Genomic DNA, 18,603 nt, shown 5'->3' on the forward strand with positions numbered 1-18,603 from the left:
ACCTACGAATCCCACCTCTCAGGGAAAGTCTCTCTTGGGTCCACCAGACCCCAGCCGGCATCCCCTGCCCCTTAGGAGCCCGTTCAGTTGTCTGAACCTCCCTTCCCACACCCAGGAGGTCCAGATCCTTCCCTGAGCCAGCTCAGAACTCCAGGGCGGAAGGGAGACAACAGAGCCGTTCTTGCTTCAGCTGCAGGCTTCCCTGGTGGCTCAGAGGGTAGAGATTCCACCTGCAATGAGGGAGACCTGCGTTCGATCCCTGGGTCGGGAACATCCTCCTGGAGAAAGAAACCCACTCCAGGATCTTGGCCCGGAGAATCCCACGGACTGCATCGTCCATGGAGAGGGTCACAGAGTCAGACACGGCGGAGCGGTTTTCACTTGCTTCAGCTGCGCACCTCATTTCCAGGTCTTACCTCCGGTGATCTGGCTCCCTGAGAGGTGCCACCGGGCACCTCCACATCTGTCTCAGGAAGGCCACCTCCTGAAAGGCCTTTTGTGTCTCACTATGGGCTGAATCATTTTCTTTATAGAGTTTTGGTGAGATATAATTCACATATCATACAATTCACCCAGGAAAGTGCCTAATTCAATGCACAGTACTACTCAACCATCACCACCGAAAATTTCAGAACACTTTTATCATCTCAAGAAACCATCCTGCACCCCTAAGCCAGCATCCTCCAGGGCCCACCACCAGGCAATCCCTAAGTCTGTTTTTAACTTTCTGAGCTACCACTAGACGATTTCCCGAGGCTTTCCTGGTAGCTGAGTGGTAGAGTCCGCCTGCAATGCAGAGATCCAGGTTCAATCCATGAGTCAGGGAAGATCCCCGGGAGGAGGACATGGCAACCCACTCCAATATTCTTGCCTGGAAAACCCCATGGACAGGGGAGCCTGGAGGGCTCTAGTCTATGGGGCCACGGAGACAGCATTGAGCGTGCACGCACACACACAAGGGTAGTAAATGTTTTCTGGCTCCATGCCCTTACCACATGTAACATTTGCAATTTTTTGTCCCCATTCTGTGGGTTGTCTTTTTACTTTTCTGGTGCTGCCCTTTGAAATACAGAAGTTTTAAGTCTCTATATTTTAATAATTTGTATCATTTATTTTCCATTCTTTAAATAACACAATTCAATGCAATGTGACATTTTTGTGAAGCAGGCTTCATGAAGTCTGAGAGGCTGGAGAAATGTCCACTGTTGCAGTGAAAGGAACCTCAGATGTCACATGGGACATCCCTCTCTGGGCCCCTCCAACCAACTTTTGGTTGCTCCTCCAATTCATTCTCAACCACTCTGTCCCCCATCAATGCTGGATTCCAGCCTCTTCTGTAAAACAGTGATCCGGGTCTGTCACATTCCTGCCACCAAACTTCACCTTGGGGCTGCATCACTGCTCCGAGGAAATGAAGGCTTTTCTCTCCTGTTATTTTTATTGTCCTGCTTCAGGGCTGACAAGCTTTGTGAATACAGGTTTCCTCCTCCTCATACTTAGAAAGGGTCCTGACAGAGGTCCAGAGGGCTTCTGGTGCCTTTGAATTCCCAGGTCCCTGGCTGGTTGAAGACACCTGGCTGTCATCCTCCTTCTGGACTGGTCGTGACCACGCTGGGCTCCATGCCCCTGGATCAGCTGTGGGCCGCACTGTGGGCCCGCTGAAGCTGGGTGACAACCCAAGAAATGTGACTGAGTGACTCCAGCCATGGGGGTGAACCTCTTTCACCCAGGCCATGCACTGGGCTCTGTAAACAGGGAGAGGTTGGCCCCTGGGTGGAGAACATGATGGGGGACACACAAGTCAGAAGACAGAGACCAGAGATGGGAGCTGCTGGCCCTGGTCCCTTGCAGATCGGGGCCACCCCCCAGCCCACCCCCATATCAACCACCCAGTTTGTTCAAAGAGATTCCTGGCCCCAGACCCAGAGTGAGGATTCACAGTGAAGACATGGAATCTGCATTTTTAAAGTTCCCTAGGTCATTCTCTCTTTTTCTTGGACCACATGGAACAGCTTGAAGGATTTTAGTTCTGGGACCAGAATTTTAACTCAGGCCATGACAGTGAGAGCCCTAGATTCTAACCACTGGACCACCAGGGAACTCCCTTCCTGGGTCATCCTGTGTGGAATATTCCAGAAGCAGAGTTGCAGAGGCACTCATTTAGATCCTGAATTCAGTGGGGAGGAGCGTCATTGAGGTGGCCCAGGTTCCACCCACTTGTCACCCAGGAGCATTGAGGAGGCAGTGACCCCAGACTGAGAGGGGACCAGTCCACTGTCTTCCCACCAGCATCAAGCTGATGGGAGCCAAGGGGTTCTGGAGGGGGGGGCAGAGGCTCAGGTGTTTTAGGAGCAGGAGGGTGTCCTACTGAATGTGGGCAGTTCTGGTACCAGCGTGGTGACCAGAACCAAGGATGGGCCACAGGGTCCATCCCAGGAGCCTCACCCACGTGTGAACCACTGATGTCACCCCAGACTTGGGACACATGCTCAGGGGTGGTACCAGAGCTGGGTTTGGGACCCCATCAATGTGCTTTGATTGGGACATTGTGGAGGGAGGACAGGATGAGAAACATTAGAGCAGAGGCTGGAGAGCTGGCTCAGCAAGGGGCTGTCCTGTAAAGAACCAAGCACTTGGGACAGCTGCTGTTGGCAGGCTGGGCCAGGGCTGCAGGAATTCAGCCGCCTAAGCTCCGGGAAAGGCCAGGTGTTCCGGGAAAAGGAGAGTCCTGCGGGGTCATGGCCGGGGCAGGGGAGGAAGGCCCAGTTGGCTGCACACAGGGGCATTCAGTGCCAGGGCCCGCCCTGTGTTTCCAGCCTCCTGGACTTAGCTCCACTGGCATCCCCAGCTGCATCCTGGCTGAGCCCTGCCCCTGGGACAGACTTCCCACAGCCACAACCCGCAGGGGCCCCGTGGGCGATCCGGTCCCTTCCAGGCAGCCGCAGGTCCCCTCAGGGGGAGGCCAGACCCCCCACCAGCAGGGACAGAAGAGGCAGGAGGAGCACCGAAGGCCGCCCTGCAGCCTGACTGATCTCGCACTGACAGTCGCAGTCTCCGGGTTTAAGGGTCGCTCTGGGGGGTCTGAGGACCGGAGGGCGCACACTGGGGGCGGGGCAGTCCAGGAACTTGGGACCCATGGGTTGGGGGGAGTCTGGCTCGGCTTTGATGCTGCCCTTGGGGAAGCGCCAGTAGTGGACGCCCTTGAAGAAGTAGGTGTCACCTGCGGGGAGGGAGATGTTTGAGGGGCTGGTCCACGCCTGCCCACCCCCCAAACCCCTCTCTCCGCACCGCTTCTCCCCCCACCCCGGGCTCTGCAGGCCCCACCACCCCACGACCCCTGGCCCCCCATCACTCGGCCCCCCGGGTGCGCGAGCTCTCCCACCCGTGTTGCTGACGGTGACATCGTCGGGGGCCGGCGGCGCGCCCTCCCAGAGGCTCAGGTCGCGCGGGTAGCCGGGGTCCGGGCGCGCCGCCGCCTCGTCGTACCGCCAGTACTGCCTCCCCCGGATCAGGTAGGTCTTCCCGTTGAGCGGCCAGGAGAACACGGCGTCCACCTCCTCTCCTGGGGGCAGCCCCAGCTCGGTGAGCGGCCGCGCGGCGCCCTCTAGCAGCCGGTCCTGGAACGACCAGAACTGCGGGCCTGCGGGCGGAACCGGGCGGGGGGACGGGGGGCGGGTGAGCGGCGCTGCGCATGCCCGGCGCTAGCCGCCGCCCCCCACCCCCCAAACCCGGACCCCACTGACCGCTAAAGAGGAGGATCCGGCCGTCCGGGTGCCGGGCGTAGGCGGCCTGAATGACCTTCACCTGGGCCGGCAGCCCCTCCCAGAAGCGGTGGAGCCGGGCGGGCCGGGGCGACACCAGCTGTCCCGAGGGCTGGAGGCGCCAGAACCAGGGGCCTAGGTTGGGGGGCGAGTGGGGGCAGGAAGAATGGGTGGGCGTATGGGCCTGAGATGAGATGGCAGGAGGTCACCCTTTCTGTACACCCCTCCACTACCCCGCACCCCACTCGCCCGCCGGGGTGTGGCTTGGACACAGTCGGGGGTTTCCCCTCCCACCGCTGGGGGCGGGGCGGGGCGGGCGCGGGGGTCGGGGGCGCGCAGGTCCATCAAAAATCAAGGCTGCAGTGGCTCTCGGGTGACCGGCTGGGCCAGAGTTGCCCATTTTTGGCACTGAAAGTCCGGCATCCCTGCGACCCTCGGGGCCCCGGCGGCGGGTCACTCTAAGTGGGTGTGAAGCCAGCTGTATGGGGTCGGGGAGATGGAAGTCACTTACCTTTGAAAAAGAAAGTTTCGCCTCGGATGTTGGCGATTGCGTCAAAATTGCCATCACATCGATCAGGGAGGGGTTGGGGGGGGCTGGGAAGGAAAAGAGAGGTGAGTGGGGAGGAGGGGCGGGGTTCCGCTCCTTTTATTTAATCTTGACCACATCCTACAAGGCAGGGACTCTCACCTGCCCATCTCGAAAGGAGGACCCTGAGGTTAGGGAGCGCATCCAAGGCCTCCTACCTGGAGAGGACTCACCTGTCCGGGGGCAGGGCAGGGGGCGGGGGAGGAGGAGCCAGGGGCTTCCGTGTGGGCTTGTCATAGGGGGTTTGGGGTGCTCTCCCTGTGGAGAGAGGGTTACAGGGCTGGGTCCCCTGACGCTACTGCAGAGGCCACCAGGGGGCGAGCACCCCGCCGCCCCCGGTACCGTAGAGCTGCTGCAGGCCGTCGCGGTCGTCCTGGGACAGGCGGTACTCGGCGGGGTTGCCCACTGGGCCCTGGTAAAAGGGCCTCATGATGGAGTCGGGCGCTGAGGAGTGGCCCAGGCCCAGGGCGTGGCCGAACTCATGAACAGCCACCGCAAACAGGTCCGTCCCCTCGCCATCTGGGGAGGAAGGGAGAATGCGCTGGAGCAGGGCCCCACCCCCACCCCTAGCGCCCCCAGGAAGCCCCGGAGACAGGGGCCTTCTGGTGCACACAAGCAGCCAGGAGACCCTCCGAGGTGGCCGTGGCCTCCTCTGTCCAGACCCCCACCCCGAGTCATCTTTTCCCTCCTCTATGGGTGCACTTATTTGGTGGATAGTCTCCTGTAGCCTGGTTTGGTAGTGCTGCACACGGCGGGGGACGGGCTGAAAAGACCGCAGAGCCGACTTGGGAAAGAGCAGGGGGACACGGCAGGGACAGCGGGAGGAGCAGCTGCATAAGGATGGAGCCGCTCGCTGCCCCAGGAAGGCAGCGTGCAGAGATGCTGTGGGGAGACCTCCCCGCTGGACCCCACGCTCCCAGTGCAGGGGGTCTAGGTCAGGGAACTAGATCCCGCGGGCTGCAACTGAGAGTCTGCACGCAGCAAGATCCTGGTGGCGCAGTCAAATGCATAAATGAATATTCTTAAAAAAAAAAAAAAAAAAAAAGGAAACATTCTAGGGGAAGCAGGATGCTCCGGGTGTGTGCTTCTCTTGAGGGAGCCCAGCTCTGGGGACGCTCCCTTCTCACAGCTCCAGAGGCCCCGCCCCTCTGCACCCACAGGGAAGGAAGGTCAGACTCCATGGCCTCTCTCCCCCTCCCTCTATCCCCACCGGGCTAGTGCCCAGGACCCCCAGTCCTCTATTTCCGCTCATCTCTCCCTCCCACAGCCTCCACCCCCCACCCCCACCTCCCTGGGGTCCTCGCCTCCCTTCCCCACCCCTGCAGCCTGCATCTCTGGGAACTCGGAACTCGAAGCTCTAGCAGGCACTCTCCAACCACAGCCCGCTGGCCCTGGCGCCCAACCTCTCTGACCACAGAAGGTTTTTCCCTGGGGACCCAGCCCAGGCGCCGGGACCAAGCTGTCTCCACGCTCCCAGCTGCTGGCTGAACCCCAGCTCCTCATTGATTCTTGAGCCAGTGAGAGGCTAAGAAGGGACAGAGACAGCAAGAGAGACAACCGGCGCCCCCCGCCACCACCCCCAGGTTGATCTACCGTCAGGGAAATCTCTAACTAGAGTGAGCAGTGATGAAACTGCAATTATTGGAAGTAACCTGGTGAACTGAAAAGCAAATTTCTCTCCACCCCTCAAGGCCACTAAGTGAGAATCTAAGGACAAGATGAGTGAGTCATAAGCAGAGCAGCAAAGGCTTGTCCTCAGTTACTTCTACCTCCTATCCTCATTTTACAGGTGAGGAAACTGAGGCACAGAGAGGTCAAGTTCAGTGAGGAAGCCGGAACCCTGGCTGGGCTGTCCCACTTCTCAGCAGTGGTTTCAGATGTCTTAGTCAAACTCATAAGTACTGATGAATTCCCATGTTGATTGTGGCTTTTCTCAATATGAGAGAGCTTTTTCTAAGAAATTGGATGGAGGACATTTGGTGTCTTTATCAGGTAGATCTTTTTCATATTTTACCACCCGCACCCCCCCCCCAAAGTGTCCTTGCCTCTCCTCTGCCCACACCCCTTCCTTGCACCCTTGTCACGCTATTCAGCTAGGGAAATTACACAACCGTGCAGATCCAGCCGCAGAGACTCCCGGTGCTCATCTCTGGGGGTCCTCTGCACCTCCCCTCACCCTCACCCATGGCCTCAGCAGGCAGCTCCTTTGCTCCCCCCATTCAGCCTCAAACCCAGACTCAAAGCCCCTCCAGGTGCCACCCAGTCCCAGCCAGCAACTCTTAGATGACAAATTTCCTGTTTCATCAAAACAGGCCGCTTGTGTCATCGGTAAGCTTCTGTGCATGGGGCACAGAGCTTCATCCCCACCCCCACCCCCCCAGCTCATCTCCTGCCTCTTGCTCTGCCCTGGGAGAGATCCTTGCCTCACTCACCTCCTCCAGGACAAGGATAAAGCCCCACCCATCCATTCATCTCTGCCTTCATGCAGGCATGCGTCCATCTGTCCCTCCATCCATCCGTGTGTTCGTTTATCGGTTCATTGATCCATCCGTTAATCTGCGATCCATGCACTCATCCCCCACCTCTTTCTTTCTATTGGCTCATCCACTGTCCCTGAGTCTTCAAGACTCCCTCTTCCTAGGACATCCCCTGGACCTGTCTTCCCACCATCCACAGCCCGCTGCCCACCCCCACCCCCCCCCCAGCAAGCTCTCTGGTCAGCAGTCTGAACTCAGCCTTCTGTTGCTCAGCTCCTCTCATGCCTCTGTGGTCTGGATTCTCCCTCCACCCACCAAGCCATGGGCACTAAGGTCACTTTGTCCCCACATGGCGAGATCCAACCATAAGTAACTTACTGGATGACTTGAGGCCCTGCTCACTGCTGCCCACTTCCTCCTTCGCTTGTCTTCGCTAATCACCTTTCAACCTAGTTTTTCTCCATCTGCTTTCATCCCTCCCCCCCCCACTGCCTGCAGCCCTCCCCTTAATTGTGAGACTTCCCCACCTCTGAACTTGGTCTTCTCATTCTACCTTCTCCTGGAACCTGACCCCCCAGGTATCACCAACTCTCAAATGTGCTGGGAGACCCAGCTCATAGTGGCTGACCGTGAACAGTGTACTGAGAGCTGTAGGTGAATTTCTCGTTTCATCTGCAAGCCCATGGGACCAGTACATACTATTATCCCCATTCCTCAGGTGAGGAGATGGAGCACACAGAGGCCAAGTAGCTGGCACACACAGCAGCAGGCGGAGGAACCCTGAATTGAGCTCAGCTTCAACCCCAAGTTCTTAAACGCTGTTACACAGCCTCCCCGCGGTGGATCTGTGTCTGCTATCCCCACCTCACCTAAGTTCCTCTGCAGAGCCTGAGGACCCATCCCCAGCAAATGGCTCTCCCTCCTGGCCCAGCCACCCCCAGCAGTTCCAGGGATGGGGAGTGGAAGAGTTAGGCCCCCTGCCGCCAGGCAGAACCAACCCTGGAGTGCCATTTACTCTCCAGAGTTCCCTGCGGGGTCAGGCTCTTCTCCAGCTGAGACCACATCCTAGCTTAGCTTCTCCCCCCTCCCTCCCCCCACGTCTCTCCTGCTTCCCTTTCCCCTGAGAATGTGCCCCCCAAAACTGCTTGCACAAGAATTTTCCTCTTGCGCTCCAGTTCTGGGAAACCTGACTTAAGTTGGAGAAATCCAAATTCTAGCACAAGATACTAGACCATCAACGCGCCACCTGCACCGACTCGGCACTGCAGACACAGGCCCAGACCTGAACTCACCTGCCCTCCCCAGCCTGCTCCTCCTCCCCACCCTCTTCTCACCTGCATCGATGGGACACCATCCTCGAGGGGCTTTGAGCCAGAAACCTGGCTGGTATCCGGCCATCCTCACCCACTTTGCTGCCGAATCTAATCAGATCCCAGTCTCTGTCCATCCTGATGGACTCCCCTCTGAGCTGCCCACTGCCCTCCGCCCCCACCCCCATCGCCCCCACCGTCTCTTACCTGGACCCCCAGCTACCTCCCTGCCTCCCTGTCCCCATCTTGCCCCCCATGGCAGCCAGTGGTGTCTCTAAAACGCAAAACCTTCCATGGATCCCACTGCCTTTAGAATCCGATTGTCCAGACCCCTCCATGTGCCCTCCCAGGCCCCTCTCATCACATGAGACTGGCCCTCCATCCTCTGCGGTCTGCTCCCAACAGCACATGTGTGCCTTCCAGCCCCGAATATCCCAGGCTGTTCCTCACCCCTGTACCCCCACCTCTGACTCCCCTGGCCTCAGCGAGCTCACTGGCTTGTGCCTTATGTGTCCCCTCCCACCCCCACCCTGGTACTCCAGGAGAGTGGGACCCTGGGCACTAGTTGGCATGCATTGTCTACATATGTGAAACAAGCAAAGTCACTGCTTCCAGGAAGTCCCCATCCCTTCAGCCAGCCTTCGTGTGAGCACCCCCAGGCTTAAGAACTTCCTCTGTTGTGATTCTGCGTAATTGTGACACCCTGTGTAGCAATTGCCAGTTACTCTTCTGACTCAGCTACTGGCAGACCTGTGTTCTTGCCCCTTTGAGTCCTCAGCCCCAACTTGGACTTCCCCTCTGTGATGGGTGATTTTCTGTGTCAACTTGGCCAGACTAGGGTATCCCAATGCCTGATCAAGTACCAGTCAAGATGTTGTCGTGGAGGTTATTTTATCGGCATGAATAACATCTATAAGCCATGGTAAGTAGAGCAGATTATCCTCCATAGTATGGGCGGGGCCCATCTAATCAGTTGAAGGCATTAAAAACCAAAACTGAGGTTTCCTGAAGAAGAAAAAATTCTGCCCAAAGACTACAACAAGGAAAGCCTGCCTGGGTTTCCAGCTGGCTTGCTCTGCAAATACTGGACTCAAAACTGCACCATCAAGTCTCCTGAATTTCCAACTTGCAGGCCTGCCCTACAGATTTTGGAGGTCACCAGCGTCTGCAATTCTGTGAGCCAGTTCCTTAAAGTAAATCACTTTCTCCACACACACGTGCACACACCCATCCTACTGGTTCTGTTTTTCTGGAGAAGCCCAACTGATACAGCCTCCATCAGTAAATGTAATGTAAACTTCACTCTTAAGGACAGGCAGATCTGGACAGGGGACCTCTCAGAAGAGGGGAGATGGTACCTTTTGACCCAAAAGTCCAGGTCTCCTCATCATCGAAGTGCGTGTCCCCAGAGATAGGGTGCTCCCCCGGGAAGAAGGCGTGGGCCAGGGTGCCCCCCTGCCCATCGAAGGGGTAGCTGTCCTGGTGATAGGCCCGGGCAAAGTCGATGAGGATGTCAGGCTCCGTGGGCCCCTGCAAACCCACCTCCTGGAACCTGAGGTCTGACTCGGTGCCCCAAGTGGTCAGGGCGTGGTGCATGAGGGTCCGCACCGTCTCCTGGCTCAGTGCGGAGCCCTGGGGGAAGGAGTTGACCCTGGAAAGAGGAGGGCCGAGTGAGGAGCTCTGCAGAGAGAGGGCAGACACATGAAGCTGGGGCCCAGAGGGCAGCCCCAGGGTGGTCGAGAGGGTGCCAGGACTGACCTCCACGTCAGTGTCCGCTTCTTCCACACGCTGCCGCTCAGAGCGTACCGGCGCCGCCGCCTCACCAGCCCCGCCGCCCCCAGCACATCAGGCAGGGAGCAGCGGGGTTTATGCATCATGGCCACCGTCTCCAGGTCTGCGGGAGAGGTTGAAGCAGACGTGGGATCAGCAGCAGGCGTGAGCTAACGTTCTCCATGGGCAAACTGAGTCTCCGAGAGCTCCAAACACTTGCTCACAAAGGCCCCACGGCTTGGACTGGGAGCCAGGCTGTCTGACTCTGAACGCCAGCTTGTACCAAACTATGGCACTGCCCTCTGGGTACTATCACCCTCCGCACCTGGCCCTGGATGGACTCAAGAGTCTCAGGCCAGGATCTGGGCAGCCAGCTTCCCTGAGTCCTGGCAGCTGGATTCTAGAGAAAGAACCCTGGGGGTGCCGGGAGAACGCCTCGCTTAAAGGTTGGAAGCCCCTGGGAGGCTACTCACACCTCACAGGCTAGCTCCCGAGTTCCCATCACATCCAGGTCAAGTTCAAAGTCCCCGGGCCAGCCTGGTCTCTAGTCTCAGGTGGCAAGCCCCTCCCAGGTCAGGTCACCCAGAATCCCCCTGCCCAGCTCAGCTCCATTCCCAGCAGTCCCCTCGGCTCCAAGTGAAGGTCCAACCTTATCTCGTGGTTTGAGGTGACAAGGAGCAACGGAGCACATCCTGGGGCCAGAAGGTTCCTACCTCCCTCGCATCTGGACTGGACCCCTCTGCTTCCCTCTTCCTCTCATTTAACCCAACGGACAAGCCTCTCAGCTCTGCCTCCGAAATACACATTCTGGATTCACCGCTTCTCATCGCATCCTTGCCTGCACAGTGGTCTCTGTGCTCCCCACTCTCCATTCACCACCAGTAAGCAGAGGAAACTCAAAACTGTAAATCAGGTCTCCTTGCCTCCCTCCTTCAAACCCTCTCAGCGATTCTTATCACTTTTGAAGTCAAACCAAAATACCTTTCCTGGCCCCTAATCAGGCTCTTGTTTAGCTCTGCAGTCCACCTTTCATCACAGGCATGCAAGCCTGTGTCTGCCACAGGGCCTTTGCACCAGCCTTCGAGATCACCTCCTCCATCTCCCCAGGGTTGATTCCCCCTCTTTGTGTCCTAGGAATTCTTCATGTCACATGAGCTCCTCCCGGCTCACGTGACCTTATTTAGAGGGGACTGCCCTGCCCGGACCAGCCCCTGAGGATCATAGCATTTTATTCTCTTCGGAACACTCATCACTGTTCTCGCTCTGTGCCTCTCCCCCTCTAGAACATTAGCTCCCTGGGAGCGGGGACCTCCTCTACCTTGTTCACCACTATTCCAGTGGAGCCTGGAATGACCTCACATGTCAGTTCATGGGAAGAGATTCCTGATAAATATTTACTGAAACAGGAATGTCTTAGCACCTCCCGGGTTGGGACCTGAAGTCAGCATGTTCACAGCCCCTGGTGATTCAGCTACATGCAGATGTTTAGCCCCTGCAGTTGGTGGGGTGGGCTGGGTGCCGGGCCAAGACAGGGCTGGGGAGGGGGTGGGGGCCACATACCCAGGACACCTGTCTCCTGCAGGCCAGCAAACCTCTGCATGACCTTGATCGCATCCCGCAGCTTTGCAGGGCTCTGCAGCTGGGCCTGGGCAGGGTGAGGGGGTGGCAGGTAGCCATAGCGGGTCAGCCAGTCCTAGACCAGAGGTGGAAACAGGGGAAGGAGAAAGGCTTGTGGAGGGACTCTCCCATCCAACCACCATCCTGGAAGCCTCACCTCTCACCAGGTATGGCCAGCCCCAGGTCCCCAGCCCCGGAGAACCGTCTGCTCCCCACCTCAAGGTCCAGGCCCTCCAGCCCCGGGTTTGCTAGTGTTCATTTGTTACCAAGGGTCCCCACCTTCCCACCCCAACCCTTTTTCAGATTTCCAAATTCCGGCCCTCAACCTCCTGACGAATCCAAGGATTCGGGTTCCCAGTCTTCATCCTCCGTCACTCTTCGGACATTTGGAAAGCGTCCGCCGCCCTCTCTGAACCCAGAAGTCGAGGCCCCTATTCTCCTCTCCCAGCTCTGTTGCAAATCGGAGCCGGCGGACCCCTGCACTCACCACGCCCAGGCTCACGTCCTGCGCCGAGGGCTCCTGGGCGCGCGCGGGCGGCTGCAGCAGCGGGAGCAGCAAGGCCAGGAGCCGGAGCATGGCGCTCTCCTCCCCGGCGGCCGGCGGGGCTCCCGGGGACCTGCCCGGCGCCGCCCCGGAGATCTGGGGAGGAGGTCGGGGGCCCGGAAGGGCTCAGGGGACCTGGCAACGGGTACAAGGAGCGGGCAAGGGGGTGAAAGGGTGGCGCGCGGGGATCCGGGACCTTGGGAGGTACGATGCGGGGGGTACGGGGGCGTCCAGCCGAGGGCCGGGAGGGTTGAGAGGGCGCGGGAAGTGGGGGAGGCGCGGGCTCCGGGTCTGCGGCGCGGGCTCCCGGGGGTGCGCACCGGTCCGGTCCGCGCCGACGGCCTGTCGTCGGGACAGGAGCGGCTAGCCTGGCGGGGCGGGGCGGGGCGGGGCAGGCGAAGACTGCGAGGCGGGGAGCCGGGGCCCAACCTTCCCTTGTCGATGATGGCTAAAGACCCTGCCGGATCCAGGGCCTCCCGGAGCGCTTCAGAGAGCCCGGCCGCAAGTTTCTCTTCCCAGATCCCTGCTCCAATGGGACTCCTCGGAGGGCCGCTCGCTTCTGCTTTCTCAGATCCGCGCCGCCGGGCCCGGGGGAGGGGCGGCTCCGGGCCCTCCCCTCCCCCCACCGCTCTTCCCGGAGACCCCAGGGCGCGCGGCCCGCGCTTCGGCTGGGGGATTTCCGGGCGGCCGGCGGCTAGGCTGCTTCCCGCTCCGCAGGATCGCAGCACGCCCCCCGCCCATCCCTGCCAGCCCCGCACCGCCCCCCCACCCCCACCCCGCGCCGCCCCGATGTGCGCGCCTGGGGCTGCCGGTGGTCCCCGAATTAATTCCCCTAACCACGTGGGCTGCGAGGGTCTCTGCCTCCCACGCCGAGCTTCTAGCATCTCTAGATCCCAGACCCGGGGGCTACCTTGGGGCAGGTACTAGGCTTTTAAAATCCAGTAACAGCCTCGCAAGTCTTCCCAGGTGGCTTAGTGGTAACGAATACGCCTGCCAATGCAGGAGACCAGGTTTGATCCCTGGGTCGGGAGGAACCTCCGGAAAAGGAAATGGCAACTCACTCCACTATTCTTGCCTGGGAAATGCCTTGGACAGAGGAGCCTGGCGGGCTACAGTCCACAGGGTCGCAAAGACTCGGACACCACTTAGCGACTAAACAACATCCTCGCAGGAGCTGGAGCGCTTGTGGCAGGTCGGTCCGAGCGCAGCGCGGAGGAGAGGGCGAATGGGAAGGGACCCAGGAGGCAGAGCCGCCGCTCACGCCCGCGGGGAGCCGGGTGCTGGGAGGCCGAGCAGCTGGAAAAAGATGAGGAGGAAGGGGGAGTGGACTTCCTGTCGGGGGACGGCCTGCAGAGCTGGGCCGCGATGGGACCCCCGTGTGGCGTTTTAAACAAAATAAATAGTGAGCAGGATTAGCAAGCTAGAGATGCAAACTAAAACATCAAGATCCTGTGCTGAGCCGCTGGGGCTGCCAGAACAAACCACCGCAGACCAGGTGGCCCAAACAACAGCAGTTTATTTCCTCACTTCTGGAGGCAAGGTTGTTTTTCTCAAGGCTTCTCACCTTGCAGGTGGCTGTGTCCTCACTTGGACCTTCCTCTGCCCAGGCAGCCCTGGTGTCTGTGTCCATATCCCCTCTTCTCATAGACACCAGTCACACTGGACGAGGGCCCACCCTAACAGCCTCATTTTACCTTATCGCCTCTTTAAAGTCCTGTCTCCAAATGCAGACACGTTTTGAGGGGCTGGGGGTTAGGACTTCAACCTATGAATTTAGGAACACAGCTCAGTCCATATCGGATCCCCGTGTGCAATGAAAACGTCCCCTCCTCCTCCTCCTGGGTCTCTCTTTTGCTCTCGCTCACGGCCACACTCACAACATTTCTGACACCAAATGTGTGGGGTTTCTTCCCACATCAGGCAATTCTGTGTGACACCAGCCAGGGTGTCTTTCAATTCTGACGATAACTAGAGTTATCTAAGATCCCACAGGTTAAGAGTTCAGGCCCACAAGACTGCTCCCTGCTTCAGATGCAGGCAGGAGGTCTGCAGGTCACCCCAGGTCAGCCAAGTTGGCTACAAGTCAGAGGTTCCCATGCCTTCCCCCACCTCGGATTCAGTTATTTGTTAGACCAGCTCACAGAACTCAGGGAAACACTGGGATTTTCCTGGTGGTCCAATGGCTAAGACTGTGCTCCCAGTGCAAGGGGCCCAGGGTTCGATCCCTGGTCAGGGAACTAGATCCTGAATGCCACAACTAAAGATCCCACGGGCTGCAACCAGTGCAGCCAAATAAACCCCCCCCAAAGAACAATATGTAACTTGAAAGACACTGTCGTGTCACAGAATTCCACACAGTCAGCAATCACCCCCATCCATAGCCAAGGTGCGGTTGCAGGCTTCCATCTGATCTTGTCAGGTTCCAAAAGCAAGAGTAGTCTTGGCACAAATGGCTTCACCCTTCCGTGCATCTGGCTGTAATCGAGCTAAGAGACAATATCATCTCTTGATCTGAGCCTCTTTCAAGGCGTTAATGTAATACTGGCTTTCCCTCGTGACATAATTCATTTATCTTTACTTTACCCTTAGCTCCTGTTCTGCCTTCTCTACACTGATCCTGTTCCACTTTCTCTGCATTGATTCCCCAAAGGCTTCCACCTTTGGAAGGGACATTAGGTTGGGCTACTGTCCTGGTCCAAAATACAGGCAGCAATGCTAGTCCAGTGGTGTCTGGTGTCTCCCTCCTCGGCCCACAGAGGGTGTGGTCACACAGGTGCAGAACTGGTGAGCTTTTTTTTTTTTTTTAAAAAAAGCAAAGTGTTGATTTACGCCTTGGTCTGTATACAAGAGTTCCCGGGGGAGCCTGCCTCTGAGAGCCTGCTCCTTTTTGTCTCAGAAGCAGGTGGGAGGTGAAGGGCTCACAATACAGCCTTGGAGCTGGTGAGCTATCTTTAAACAGCACCACTGTAGCTGCGTTCACTGTCGACCCTAACTTTGTCTGGGGGTGAAGGCGTACGTTGCCCCAGCAGGCACTTAGGAATTCTGACATAAGTTTTGAAGTAGTGTTTCTGTCTCTTATTTGGGAATCATCGCTGTCTTGGGCACTTGTATTTGCAGCCCTGACCACAGGAGCAGGTGTGTGCTACGTCACTTCAGTCGTGTCTGACTCTTTGCAACCCTATGGACTATGTAGCCCACCAGGCTCCTCTGTCCATGGGCTTCTCCAGGCAAGAATACTGGAGTGGGTTGCATGCCCTCCTCCAGCGGATCTTCCTGACCCAGGGATCAAACCTACATCTCTTATGTCTCTTGAATTGGCAGGTGGGTTCTTTACCACTAGCGCCACTTGGGAAGCCAGATGGGAAGAAAAAAAGTGGTGTGGTGGGAAACAAAAAAAAAATGAGTTGGTATATGGGTATCCTCCTGCCTTGGCAAAAACTGCATAGTCTGATCTGCATTTCTCCCCGCTTTGTCTTCCCCAGACCCATCAGAAAAACAGAGACGTCCCCTAGTGGGGACACCCCTTTGTCCACACTCATGCCTGTGTTACATGTAGAGGTGTGTGCCCAGCTCTTTACTGGTCCACTTTAAACTGGTGTTTCAACTGCTCACTCCAGTTCCCTACCAAACGGATACTTTGGCCATCACGGGCTACCAAGTGGGGTCCTTGGTCTGAAGAAATGATGACCGGCCACGCAAACTGGCACAATATCTTCTGTTCCAAATATTTTATGTCATTCTGAGCATTTGGGTAAGCAAAGCCCGCTCCAGAGTCGGGATCTTCCAGGCAGGACCCATGTGCACCCCTAGGACACCAGCATTAGTCTCACCTGCCAGTTACGAGCCAGGCCTGCCCCCCAGAGAACATGCCACCTCAGGAGGGGGTACAAGAGGGCTATGTGTAGATTCAGCCCCATCTCAATATTGCTGCAGGGACCCCATGTCCACTTATTTCATGGGTCCAGGTGGTGGCCACCTTAAGTGAACACACCGAAATCTCTGCTTATTAAGCTGGAAGAGGGTTCCAACAATGGGCACTGAAGTGTCATGTCCTACTTACAAGTGCCCTCAAATTTCCAAAGTGATTTCCACGGGGCTATGCCCCATATGGGCATCCTTTTATTTATTTATTTTTAATTTTTTCTTTTTGGCCTGGCCTCTCAGCTTGCAGGATCTTAGTGCCCCAACCAGGGATCAAACCCAGGCCCCAGCAGTGGAAGCGCAGGTTAGGAGTCCTCACTACTGGCCCACCAGGCAAGTCCCCAGGCATCCCTTTAAGAAGCTAGTTTTCCATCACCCTCCTGCCTGACCGTGTGTCTGCAGAAACCAAAACATGGGAAACTTCACCACTGCCAATTCTCCCATCACAGCTCAGAAAACAGCTTGCAGTTCAGCCCACCAGACTGACCTGTTTTCACCTTCTTTGATCAGAGTGGTGACCTTCCAAAGACAAGGTTGTCTGTTCACCTGGGAACTGCTGTCCATAGACCGAGCAGCTCTTTGAAGGTCAGTTAAGAGCTGTTTATGGGGCATTCGCTGTCCAGAGGTGGAATTCAGAACTGCTCACATAGATGCAGATTCAGTCCTCAGAGAAGAGGCTTCCCACTCTTGACCGTCTCCGCAGGCAGCACCATCCTGGGAAAACCACTTCCATCTTATGATGGGACTTTTCTGGGCACTGCCATCTCCACTGGAGCATTTTTCTGACATCTGCCTAGACGTTATGGATATTTCAGGTTTAAAGATCTTGTATATCCTTCAGTCATGGGGTAGCTTCAATTAACATCTGAAAACTAGGTACTGTAATCCCCTACCTAGGAACTTTCAAGTTGCAAACTTTCAAAGATACAAACGCACATTGGTGTTTCCAATCACATAAGGCGTGAGTGACAATATAGCTTGCTGTCCGTCTTCTGTTGCTGACAATCTTTCAGCTCTACCATCTCCCACCTCCTCTCCCAGCTCAGTAACTCTTCTTGCCTGTTCACTTGATGCCGGCCCCTGTATGCCAGCTGTTGCATTGTATTACTGTACTTTTCAGGATACAGTGTGGTAAGATTAAAAATGTTTCTTTTTTGTGTTTGTTTTTTAATATGTTATTTGAGTGAAAAGTATTATAAGACCATTACAGTTCAGGACTGCATAGCTGATTGTGTTAGTTGGGTACCTAGGCTAGCTTTTTTGGACTCCAGATGCATTCTTGGAATGGAACTTGTTCATATGTAGGGGACTTACTGTAGTAAATAACCCTGAAAACTCTCTAGTTCAGAGTCCCAGTAGTTATCGCTGGGCATGCTCACAGGCTTTTGCCTTAAGCCGCAGTCTACATTCCACGTAGGGCTACTGCACAGAGATTTTGTCTGAGCCAGCACCCCACTTTCTATTCCATGCTGTGTGGACTCCAACTCCCGGAACTTGCTCAAACTCATGCCCATCGAGTCGGTAACGCCATCCAACCATCTTATCCTCTGTCATCCGCTTCTCCTGTTGCCTTCAGTCTTTCTTCAGTCTTTTCCAATGAGTCAGTTCTTCACATCAGGTGGCCAAAGTATTGGAGCTTCAGCTTCAGCATCAGTCCTTCCAATGAATATTCAAAACTTATTTCCTTTAGGATGGACTGGTTTGATCTCCTTGCAGTCCAAGGGACTCTCAAGAGTCTTCTTTAATACCACAGTTCAAAAGCATCAATTCTAGCAACCTAGATGCCCATCAGCAGAAGAATGGATAAGGAAGCTGTGGTACATATACACCATGGAACATTACTCAGCCATTAAAAAGAATTCATTTGAATCAGTTCTAATGAGATGGATGAAACTGGAGCCCATTATACAGAGTGAAGTAAACCAGAAAGATAAAGAACATTACAGCATACTAACACATATATATGGAATTTAGAAAGATGGTAATGATAACCCTATATGCAAAACAGAAAAAGAGATACAGATGTACAGAACAGACTTTTGGACTCTGTGGGAGAAGGTGAGGGTGGGATGTTTCGAGAGAACAGCATTGAAACATGTATACTATCTATGGTGAAACAGATCACCAGCCCAGGCTGGATGCATGAGACAAGTGCTCGGGCCTGGTGCACTGGGAAGACCCAGAGGAATCGGGTGGAGAGGGAGATGGGAGGTGGGATCGGGATGGGGAATACATGTAAATCCATGGCTGATTCATGTCAATGTATGACAAAAACCACTACAATATTGTAAAGTAATTAGCCTCCAACTAATAAAAATAAATGAAAAAAAAAAAAACATCAATTCTTCGGTGCTCAGCTTTCTTTATAGTCCAACTCTCACATCCATACATGACTACTGGAAAAACCATAGCTCTGACTAGACAGACCTTTGTTGGCAAAGTAGTGTCTCTGCTTTTTAATATGCTGTCTAGGTTGGTCATAGCTTTTCTTCCAAGGAGCAAACATCCTTTAGTTGCATGGAAATTAAAATTTCATTGAAATTTTTAAATTTCAATCCCATAATTGCACTCAGGTAAAAGAGGCATTTCACAGAAAGTCTGATTGAATATTCCAGTT

At 55.9% G+C, this 18,603-nt stretch overlaps 1 protein-coding gene across 3 annotated transcripts; it reads right to left on the reverse strand.

Moving 5' to 3' along the window:
* Nucleotides 1-1,088: 1,088 nt before the first annotated feature.
* On the reverse strand, nt 1,089-13,295 carry MMP25 (matrix metallopeptidase 25). Of its 3 annotated transcripts, none has more exons than XM_043456381.1 (11): nt 13,127-13,295; nt 12,009-12,200; nt 11,465-11,597; nt 9,893-10,028; nt 9,493-9,785; nt 4,690-4,866; nt 4,521-4,605; nt 4,273-4,355; nt 3,744-3,896; nt 3,383-3,640; nt 1,089-3,220 (listed from the first exon to the last, which is right to left on the reverse strand). In XM_043456381.1, the coding sequence occupies exons 2-11, from the start codon at nt 12,096-12,098 to the stop codon at nt 2,952-2,954; spliced, it is 1,677 nt and encodes a 558-aa protein (XP_043312316.1). In that variant the 5' UTR covers nt 12,099-12,200; nt 13,127-13,295; the 3' UTR covers nt 1,089-2,951. The 3 variants fall into 3 exon arrangements, with proteins under 3 accessions (XP_043312316.1, XP_043312317.1, XP_043312315.1); XM_043456382.1 differs by lacking the exon at nt 13,127-13,295 and adding an exon at nt 12,976-13,032; XM_043456380.1 differs by lacking the exon at nt 13,127-13,295 and adding an exon at nt 12,495-12,814.
* Nucleotides 13,296-18,603: the final 5,308 nt, after the last annotated feature.

Source organism: Cervus canadensis, chromosome 32, assembly GCF_019320065.1.
Source record: "Cervus canadensis isolate Bull #8, Minnesota chromosome 32, ASM1932006v1, whole genome shotgun sequence".
Taxonomy (NCBI): Eukaryota; Metazoa; Chordata; class Mammalia; order Artiodactyla; family Cervidae; genus Cervus; species Cervus canadensis.

Excerpts from the sequence above, each read along its gene's own strand:
- MMP25 (XM_043456381.1), bottom strand. The coding sequence starts at position 12,098 with ATGCTCCGGCTCCTGGCCTTGCTGCTCCCGCTGCTGCAGCCGCCCGCG. Across the intron at positions 4,356-4,520 it reads CCTGCCCTGCCCCCGGACAG|CCCCCCCCAACCCCTCCCTG; the intron begins GTGAGTCCTCTC and ends TTTCCTTCCCAG. Across the intron at positions 3,221-3,382 it reads TGTCACCGTCAGCAACACGG|GTGACACCTACTTCTTCAAG; the intron begins GTGGGAGAGCTC and ends CCCTCCCCGCAG.